The following is an 11,213-nucleotide window of genomic DNA, read 5'->3' as shown; positions in this document are numbered from 1 at the left end:
CAGGTTCCTGAGATCGGTGATTTTCCTGTTGCAATAGTCCTTTTGAATAAAGTTTCCCCCTTTCTAAGCCTGCGTTTGTTTTTATTTGGTACAACGCTAAGATAAAGAAACTACGATTAGCCCATTTGGTATAAGACTAAAGTGAAGCTTAGAAAAAATAAATTCCCCAGGACCTCATAAAAAGCAAGTGGGAAGTCCAGGATCTAAACCCAGAGAGTCGAAAAGCAAAGTGAAAAATAAATAAATAAAAGGGACTTCCCTGGCGGTCCAGTGGTTAGGACTCAGCGCTTCCACTGCAGGGGGCACAGTTTGATCCCCGGTTCGGGAACTAAGATCCCGCATGCCTCGAGGCACGGCCAAGGAATAAATAAAGAAAGAATAAAATAAACCCAGAGAGTCGGACTATTTGAGGGTGAGAGTCCACACTCTCAGCCCTGTGCTCCCTACCTCCCTAATTCTTCTAAAAGCACCTAGGAAGGGATGCTTTCTTATGCTAGCTTAAAGTCCCATTGTAAAACTGAAATATCAAAATTTTGTTATTTTTTAAAATTTCATAATTTATACTGTTCATTAATTCATGCTAACCTGAATTAGTGAAAAGTATCACTTAAAACATGTAATCAAAATCATTATTTTTATATAATCTTTCAAAGCGCCTATATAAAGACATCCACACACAGAGTCCCTTGTTTGCTCACTCCTATAATTTTTATTTCCCAATTATTTCTATTGAATGATTTTATTCTCTCTGTGTGGAATAAGCTGGAATGCCGAGGCAGAATTCTATAACCCTTGGGGTTAAAAAAGAAGAAAGAAAAGAAAAGAAGCAAAAAGAAAAGGAAAAAGGGGAGAAGAAAAGAGAGAAGAAAAGAAATGAGAAAAGAAAGAAAAGAAAGGAAAAGAAAAGGAAAGGAAAGAAAAGAAAAGCAGGTTTCTAAGCAATCTGCCCCCATGCCTGCCACCAGCTGAGAAGCTGACACTTGCAGAGCATGTGCTCTGAGGCAGACATCAGTCTTGACCTCCATCAAGCCCATTTAATCACAACCTGCTCCTGGGGGTTAATTATGCTAATATTATCACCCTTAAGTGAGAAGTTAGGAAACTGAGGCATGAAGAGGTTGAGCAAGAGGCCCAAGGTCACAGAGCAAGGCGGAGGCAGAGCTGGCATTAAACCCGGGACACCTGGCTCCACGGCTGAGCCTCCCTCTGACCGCACCAGGCTCTCCTGCAGGGCACCCGCAAGTGTCAACACCAAGACCACAAGCGCCAGGAGCTGAGTTCAGCGCAAATGGGCAGCAGGTACTGCAGACAGTGGACTAAAGAATAAAAACATCTGGGAGTTGATGTCAATGATCTGCTTCAGCAAATGCAGAGATCTCGGCTACTGCTGAACATGCATATCTTCCCTGTCCAGGCTTCCTCAGGAACGTGACCGGTTCTCTGTTTCAGTATGTGGCCCCTCCTGGAACAGGGAACGGTGGAGAGCTGGATGCCGCCTGAGACAGTCAGTACCCTGAGACAGTCAGTACCTGTGCGGCCTTGGGGAAAGCTCCAGGCCTCAGTTTCCTCGCCGGTAAATGAGAGCGATGAGTCAGGCCATTCGAGGTTCCTCTGTAGGAGGAACTGGTTTGCTCTGAATAGCCTAGCTTATTAAAATCTGGGTCCACAGAGCTTAACTCCTTGGAGAGCTTTTTAAAATCCCAGTGTCCCCTCACACCAGTCAAAATGGCCATCACCAAAAAAATCTGTAAACAATAAATGCTGGAGTCGGTGTGGAGAGAAGGGAACCCTCTTACACTGTTGGTGGGAATGTAAGTTGGTGCAGACACTATGGAGAACAGTATGGAGGTTCCTTAAAAAAACTAAAAACAGAGCCACCATATGATCCAGCAATCCCACTCCTGGGCATATGTCCAGAGAAAAGCATAATCTGAAAAGATACATGCACCCCAATGTTCGCTGCGGCACTATTTACAATATCTAGGACACGGAAGCAACCTAAATGGTACATATATACAATGGAATATTACTGAGCCATAAAAAGGAACAAAATAACGCCATTTGCAGCAACATGGATGGGCCTAGAGATTGTCATGCTGAGTGAAGTAAATCAGAGAAAGACAAATATGATGTCACTTATACGTAGAATCTAAAAAAATGGTACAGTGAACTTATTTACAACAGAGAAATAAGAGTCACAAATGTAGAAGACAAACTTATGGTTACCAAGGGAAGAAGGGGGGAGGAGGGATGAATTGGGAGATTTGGATTGACATGTACACACTACTGTATATAAAATAGATAACTAATAAGGACCTACAGTATAGCACAGGGAATGCTACTCAATACTCTGAAATGGCCTATATGGGAAAAGAATCTAAAGACGTGTGGATATATGTATATGTATAACTGATTCACTTTGCTGTACAGCAGAAACTAACACAGCATTGTAAATCAACTATACTCCAATAAAAATTAATTAAAATAAAATCCCAATGTCCAGGCCTCACCTCCAGAGATACTGATTTAATTAAAGGAGATTGGAAGATCCCACGTGCCGCAGAGCGGCTGGGCCCGTGAGCCATGGCCGCTGAGCCTGCGAGTCTGGAGCCTGTGCTCCGCAACGGGAGAGGCTGCAACAGTGAGAGGCCCGCATACCACCCCCCGCAAAAAAAAAAAAAGGAGATTGAAGCCCCGGCATCAGTGCTTTTTTTCTTAAACTCACCAGGTGATTCTAATAAGGAGGCAGTTTTGAGAACCATTGCTCTGGAGTGTTTCCAAACTTGAATATTCACCAAAAATACCTGGAGGACTTATTCCCACCGCAAAGTTTCTGATTCAGTAGGCTTTGAGGGTGAAGTATTTCTAGTAAGTTCCCAGAAAACACTGATGCTGCTGGCTCAGAGTCCCCACTTTGAGAATTCCAGAAATTTTCACACCCTCTGAGATGGTGTATGCAGTCAGATGAGTAATTTTTACCCCCCAACCTGGAGAGAAAATTCATAGGTTTCATTAGATTCTCAAAGAGACCTTCGACCTGAGAAAGCAGATGATTTTGCAACTTGTTCCATCTTGAAGTAGTCCCAGAGCGGTGTGTGTGTGTGTGTGTGTGTAAGTACCTGGGCATTGCTGGGCTCTATGATGCCGACACACCGACCAATCCACACTCAGTTTCCCACCCAGAAGTTGCACTCAGGGCATCAGGTTGGGGAAGAGGGTGAACGTGACAAATTTCCCCAGCACCAAATGTGAATTCTGGGGAGAAGGAGAAGGAGAGAGAGAGAATTCCCAGTGACTCTTTGGAGCAGAAATAAAATCTCTATGGATAATCATGTTGCCTCATGCCCGTTGATGTTGAGAAAATGAATACTGTGCCATCACAATCAGCCTGCAGATCAGATAAACAACATTTCATCAGCATGAATTACCCTTATCCTCTCATCCAAAATGTGGCGTGGGAAGTTCATATATAAAATTTAACATATATGTTCTTTCAACCTTTCAAAATCTCCATTTTTGTGAAATGTTTTATAATGTACAAGATACATTAGGACAACATCTATGTATATAATTTACAAATAGAGAAATGAGCAGGCAAACATACATACCTTGGGGTTCCATGATAGAAAAGTTTAGAGACTACTCATCAGGTGTGGCGGTCCTCAAACTTGAGAGCCCACCAGAATCACCTGGAAGTTTGCTAAATACATGCAGATTCCCAGCCCTCAGCCTCGTTCAGATTCGGGAAGTCAGGGAAAGTCACATTCTACGCTGACATCTTAGGATAATCTGAGGCAGGTGATCCATTGACTCCACTATAAACCTTGCTGTGAGAATGCCTTATTTTTTCCTTTTTTTTTTTTCCTATGCACTTAAAAATAACTTTATTCTCACTCAAAAGCTATAGCTCTTCCTGGCAAGGGATATATAGGCGAGTGCAAAGAAGGTTAACAAAAATATCAGTATTCTGTATGTCCTTCTATTTCCTGCTCCCGTGATGTCCCTCTCCTTCCCCAGCCTCTCCTGGCGTTGGTCACCACACATGACAAAGCCATCTGCTGCCCTCTAATGGCAACTCGGCCCAGCTGATCACTCAGCAAATAATTTCTGAGGCAGGCAGGTTTGGCCATCTTTCCAAAGAATCCAATTTTTTCCAATATTTCCCCGTTGAGGAACACTTTCCAGAAGCCTCTTTAATTCAAGACATAGAAGTGCATGCAAACAAGTCAATCAAAGATGGCGCCGTCCACAGGAAGGGTTGCAGTGTGAAAGACAAATTCTCACAAACATATTCATTCATGCAACAGATGTTCTGAAAATATTTTTGAACAGTGTACCAGGTATGGTTCAAGATGCTACATGCTAAAGAAAAAAAAAATCTCTGCTCTCACAGCACTGACAGGCTAATGGGGGGAGACAGCGACATCTTACTGTTAGATGGCAGTAAATGCTGTTGAGAAAAATGTGGCCTGGGAAGAAGAGAGTTGGAAAAGCTCACCAGTAAAGGAAGAAAATGAACACTTATTGACCATTTTTGAATTACTGAGTATTCTACATAAGTCACTTCTCTTGATCTTCACCGCTCTCTCATTGTAACCCCCTTTTTTAAACCGTAATAGCCAATTTACACGTAAAGAAACTGAAGTTGCACAACCCTAGAAACTTGGCTAAGGCCAAGATGTTAACTCATAGTGACATGGTACTGACCTTCTTAACTGGTTGTAGGAAGTGAAGCCCAGGGCCAATTTGTAAAGGAGACTGCTCACACCTGCCCTTCCTCAGCTCTCACACCCACCCTTCTCCAGGACATTCAGGGCTGCATGGAATGTGCTGGACTCACTTTTCCCCATAAATCTTTCCCTTGTTCTCATTCTCTGAAGCTCTTATTTTACTCTATGATAATTCCATCAATGGATTCTCCTAGAGTGCAGGGGTGTTTAGTGACTGTTAATGTCTGCTAATCCCATACTTTTCTCCATTTATAGCCTAACTAGTCACATCATCATCACCCAGGTAAGATATTTGAGGGGGCCCTTTTTCTGGAAACAGTCTGTAATCTTAATAGTGGAAATATCAGGCCCTCTGGTTGAGCAGAAACGAACATGCTTGTTGAAATGGTGCTATGTATGGGGATTAGAGTCATACTAAAATATCAGTTTCTCATCTTCCTGTCTGTTATAAGTATTGAACTCTCGAAAATGCTATAAGAAAAGAGCGTGTCTTTGTGTGCACGACACAAACCCATCGATCTCCTGTGAGATTTGAAAGATAGAGAACTTTCACTTTTTACTTTATACTTGTTGGTATCGGGTATGAGCCCCTGGTAACTTAAAAGTGATGATGAGGGACTTCCCTGGTGGTGCAGTGGTTAAGAATCTGCCTGCCTATAAAGGAGAAACTAACACACCATTGTAAAGCAATTATACTCCAATAAAGAGGTTAAAAAAAAAAGAAAACTCAGAATTGACTGAAATGTATTGGAAGTAGGACATATATTTGAAACTCAGTGACTCTGGGCTAGAAATACTATCAACAGTGTTAAGGACATATACAAAATGAATGCTTTGTGTGATTCTCTTTCTATAATACATTGTATTTTTTAACATTGTATTGTTCAATATTTAATTAGATTATATTTTGAAAGCAAAAAAAAAAAAAAAAAACAATCTGCCTGCCAATGCAGGGGACACGGGTTCGATCCCTGGTCCAGGATGACCCCACATGCCGCAGAGCAACAACTACTGAGCCTGTGCTCTAGACCCAGGAGCCACAACTACTGAAGCCTGCGTGCCTAGAGCCCGTGCTCCACAATAAGAGAAGCCACTGCAATGAGAAGCCGGCACACCACAACGAAGGGTAGCCCCCGCTGGCCACAACTTGAGAAAGCCCGCACACAGCAACGAAGACCCAATGCAGCCAAAAGTAAATTTTAAAAAAATGATGATGAAATACAGCTTTTAAAACGATGCTTGAGACTTAGACTCTGGACTGTGGCTAAGTTGTGTCCACCAGGATCTCTTCTTTCTGTTGTTTAGCTGAATGCTTCTGCTTAAAAACACTCTGCCATTAAGAGTGCCCTCACCTCATAAGGTATCACCACGGCAAGAATCAAGGGACTCAACAGACAGAGAAAATATACTGTCACAAGCCTACACTCAGAATGAATGATGAGCTGTTTTTTAGTTTTGACGAGAAGCCACAGCTTGTTGTTAATAACAGAGGAACGCCTAAGAATCCTATAGTTCTGATGTCTCAGTCAAATCTGTGAGGGTGTTGGAAGGACTGTGTGATTTAGAAAATATATATATATATACATATATATATAGTTTTTAAAGTCTCAGTGAGTTACTTCAAATAAAGTCTCAATGAGTTACTTCAAATAAAGTAGAAACCAGAATTCTGTGGACATTTAGAATATTTAAGACCAGGCATTTGAGCCAAAAAAATGTTTGCCTACAAAATTTATTTCTTTCATTGTCTGCCAGGAGGGTTACATAAGCCTTTCTTCAGTACCACCCAAAGCCCTCAGTAAAAGGAACACACACAAATAACGACGAGATAAAGGCTCCAAGTGGAAATTCAACTGTATTTATTTTTCTTATACAGAATCAGAGAAGTAAAAACCAGTACCAAACTCCAGTTAAAATGGTTTGAGCTGACTGATTTTTCTGCATACTTTCTGTATGTATAGCAATCTAAATTAAAAATAAACACACATATGTCATATTACAAAATGTAGAAATAATTTTTTTAAAAGTTAAAATACTAACACATAAATGATGTAGTGTGTTAGGGAAACGGTCTCTGTCAATCACCCATTTTCCCAATTAAATTAATCTACAATTTCCTTTTAACAGCTTTTATTTTTCATAAAAGTGGCGCTTTCGGAAGTTACTTTCCAATTATGTCATGAGAACACAACTTGTCACTAACAGAACTCACTCCAGATCACCTTCTTCTACAGAGAGCTTTTCTCCCAAGCTGGAGTCAGCAGCAGCCCAGCAAGCTAAATGTTTTACTCTGTTTTCATGTATATTGTATAATCAGTGAAAAGAAATGGCATTTCACATCCTAAATTCTATGGTGAAACGCTAACAATTACTAAGATTTCATAGAATTGCAAATAGGTTTTGACAATGTATTTACTTCAAGAAAATGTGTTTTATCAGGGGGAATAAAAACCTTGAAAGATCTCTGAAATTATTTTTCAATTTCAATTTTTAATCTGCCTTTTCTCTGGCAAAATTATTGGATGAAATGTTGAAATTTATTGACTGATTTAGGACTAAAAAGATGAGATATTGTGGCAGTTCTTTTATAATAAGAAATATAGTATAAATAGCACCTTATCATGAATTCTGCAGGGGTTTTAACACTTACAATAATAGGAAAGAGCCTTTAAAGAGTTGTTCTTACTTTAGATTTCTAGCTTTAGTGTTCTTTAACAAACGCCATATTTTATGGCCTTAAAAATAACAACAAAAATTATATCTGGCTTCATTTATTAGTAAACACATAGTCAGGGTCCATATTTAATTCTGGAAAAATAATTGTTATGTTCATTAATAAATGTTCCAACTAATTTCACTAAAAAAATTCTTCTAGTATTTTCTAATGCCACAAGCTTACTAGGAAATTACGTCTAAAAATTGATAATACAAATCATCGATGTTTTAACTGCTTTAAAAAGAGAGGGGTATCTGTTTCTTTTATGTTTAATAACCTGAAAATGAGTCTATAAAAATATTTTTTAAAAATACAGTAACACTGCTCAGGTTACTAGGTCCCTTGTTTCTGAGTCTTTTTTTTTTTTTTGCTTTTTCTTAGAAAGAATGTACAATGCTTTTTGCAATTATTGCTAACACAAGAGGAAAAGAAACAGTGCTCCCTCCAATTTAGTAGCTAAAGAAACATCTACCCCCATCTCTCTCAGAGCGCTTCGAGAGAGAGAGAAGGAATCAGAGGAACAGAAACCATGGGTCCTTCAGGGGAAAAAAGTCACTTCATTGTGTTGGAAGCAATGGTAGGTTTATGGTCTTGTCCGCCTACACACTTAACATCAGCGTAGACAGGACAAGACTAGCCCTGCCCCTCCTTCTCCCACATAAAGTGCACCGAAGCCTTCTTTTCTTCTACAACAGTCTTTTGGTACAAAGACTGTAGGAGAAAATTGTTGCTTTGCTCTTTGGGGGCACCTCATACCTCCTGCTCGTCTTGCTTTTGGGGTACTATAGCTTGTCTATTTCCATTTCACACCTAACAGCCTTTCCACTGTATTCCCTAACTTTACTACTTCATCTCTGACCTTTACACTTGCTTTCTTTCCAACAAGATAAGATGTATTCTGCCATCTATCTTTTGGTAGATCGAAAAGGATCTCAGATTCCCAGCAAATAAGCCCCTCGGGAATGGAAAGGTTCCTCTCAGAGACCTGCATTATTAATGTCTCTCAAAAAAAGATATTAAATTCATAGATTATAAATAATGTCCGTTCAAAATATTAAACAGTTGAGGACTTCATTGGCAATGCAGGCAGGGTGCATGCCAGGCAAACCCAATGCTCTCTCTCAGTCCTTAAAAGCTAATAAAAAACGGTTTTGGTTACATAAGAGGTATTGAGTACATATTTCATGCCTTTTTATACCAACTGTAGCAAACAAGGTTAGGATAATATACTTAGGAATCAACATTAGTGACTTCAGAAACATGTCTCCACCATACACCCTCAGGGGGCATTTTTTTACATGTCAGTCAGAGATCTGCTTCATCCTTCAAACAGTTTCATAGATAAGATTATTTTAAACCCTTGAAATCTTGAAAGAAGCAAAACCGACAAGGCTTTGGAAGTTTAAAAGCAACAGCTTACTGCGTGTGCCATCAGGTTGAAAGCCACGTGGTTCTGATGTTTTCAGAACGGTTTCAAAAGACAGAGATACAGTTGTCACTGATTTATCAAAAACATTTGACTGCCCTTTGTCATCAGCTACAAAATGATAGTGCTTCATAAAATAAACATTTGAGTTCTAAGCTGCAGTTTAAAAACAAAAAAATCCAACTTGTAATTTTAAAAACCTTTGTTTAATAGATGTTCATAATTAGTACCAAACTGGTCTCTTTCATAAGATCTTAGTGTAGGAGCTGTGACTAATGCTGCTGTTACTCTCCTGCTGGAAGGACTAGCTGGCTAGATGCTGTGCAGTAAAATGCTAAAGGATAAACTACAATAGGGCTGTGTGTGCCTTTGTGAATACAGGGTAATAAGAACCAACAGAACCAGCATGGATCCCAGACTACATTGTATTCCAAACAGCAGAATTTTACTATCTGTACAATGATTTTTAAAGCTCAAGTTAAATATTTTTTAAAGCATTTGGTACTAATGTCATCAATACAGTTTTTGAAACTGTAAATCAGGTTGAATTTTGTGTACATTTCCTGGACCGAGCCGCCTGTCAGAAGTCACTGCCTGTGGTCAGCTTTTCATGGTTTATAATCAATTGACGTATAAATTTCAGCTAACACCCATAAAGCTTAGTCATGGGGCAGCAGAAAGGAAAGCAGAGAAGCAATTCTGCATAATCAATTCTGCTGAAACAATTCTGCATAACCCATCACAGGAAGGCAGGCTTGCAGAAAATGAAAATAGAATGTTTATTTATGTTTAACTTACGTTACTATCAATCAACTCCAGGCAATGATTAAACTGGCACAAGGAAAGGAGGGAGCATGCGTCACGGAGGCAGTAAGCGGCACACCTGCAGACTTGCTCTGCTCCATCGCTTTTTCCAAGAGGCCCAGGAAATGTCAGGTCACGGCTGCATCCAAGCTACAGTGGTACTGCTTACAGCCAGGTTAGAAAAGGCTCACTTTTGTTCAGAGCAGATTCTACATCATTGAAGAGGGGGATCAGATCTTCAGATTCCAAAGTTCCTAGATCAACATTTGTTCCCGGAAGACAGTCAAGAAAATCAGGGAACCGGGTCTGCTGAGGGTTGATGTTCATGGGTGCCTGGCCTGCATTTTCTCCTATAACAGAATGAAATGAAACCATTTTAATTCTTTTTTAGAGCTCTTGAAAGAGGGACAGATTCAAGTGTCAACATAACTCTCATCTTCATTTCCACTGTGTCTACATTCCACCAGAAGATTTTATTGCTGCAGGTCTAAAATATTTCATCTCTGTGCAAAAGTTCAGCTTCCACATTATTGAAACTGAATTGGAGATGCTCACTCCTAAGAGATGCAGAGATGCCAGGTGAACCTTTCATTGTTCTGGGTAGACACTGTCCAGAACGGGTAAATCCAGGGAAACAGGAAAGGAGGGTGCTGTGGACCTGACCTACAATCAATGACTTCCCATGACAACGGCGTGAAGAGCTGGTTTGAGCAGAGAGGCCCTGCCTGTCATAAAAACCTTATCACAGAGCTATAATCCAATGATTTAACTGTAAGCTCAAATTTGCCCATATCATCCCTCTTTATGTTCAAAGAGAGTAGTGAGGAGTTTCTTTTAACCACGTTGTTAAAAAGCTACCTTCATTGATGACTCTAGGGGTCATTTTCAAAGTATTTTAGAGAGTGAGTGTTGCAGTTCACCCCCCTCACTCCACACACACATACAGCCCGCAAGTATCTACGCTTCTCACAATGCACGTGAGTCACAATGCATGGGAGCTGACTAAGGTTCTGAGAAGTCTTGTAATAAGGAAGTCTGATGTATTTTGCTTAAGCCACTATGACCTAAAGCCATTTTATCATCGAATGCAATTTTGGCCGAATTTATATCCTAATAGAACTAGAGTCTATAGAACCTAGTTGAGAGAATGCTGTTCCAGAGGAAAGTTAAGTGTCTGGGATATAATATGTGGAATACATGCTCTTCATGACTGATAGTATAGGAGAAGACGTACGGACAATGGAGGAAATGAGCTTTTTAGCTGTGTAACCTTATTTAGACACACTTCACCTGTCTGAAATTGGGATTATAGCACCTTCACAAATTGGAGTTAGGTGCCATGTAATATCTGCTACACATCCATGGCTCTGGGCTTCTTTCATACATACACACTTAGGAGAATACAAAAACGCATTGCTTGTTGATTGTGCTGAGAGGAAGAAAAACCTGGGAACTCAATCACAGTTAATGACATAATATCAGAGCAACTGGCTTATTCCAAGAACCCCAACCAATTTTCTGAAGGGATAAAATACAC

General features: G+C 40.1%; 1 protein-coding gene across 1 annotated transcript in view; it reads right to left on the bottom strand.

The window, feature by feature from the left end:
• Positions 1-6,566: 6,566 nt before the first annotated feature.
• The window catches only part of WWTR1 (WW domain containing transcription regulator 1), a 132,285-nt gene continuing 127,638 nt past the window's right edge, over positions 6,567-11,213 (bottom strand). Inside the window, exon 7 of the mRNA XM_082839205.1 lies at positions 6,567-10,026. Coding sequence (XP_082695331.1) covers positions 9,842-10,026 — 185 coding nt within the window. The 3' untranslated portion in view covers positions 6,567-9,841. The remainder of the gene's footprint in view (positions 10,027-11,213) is intronic.

This window comes from Leucopleurus acutus (genome assembly GCF_964270905.1).
Source record: "Leucopleurus acutus genome assembly, chromosome: 5".
Classification (NCBI taxonomy): Eukaryota; Metazoa; Chordata; class Mammalia; order Artiodactyla; family Delphinidae; genus Leucopleurus; species Leucopleurus acutus.
Note: the sequence above shows the minus strand (reverse complement) of the source record. Positions and strands in the feature narration are given on the sequence as shown.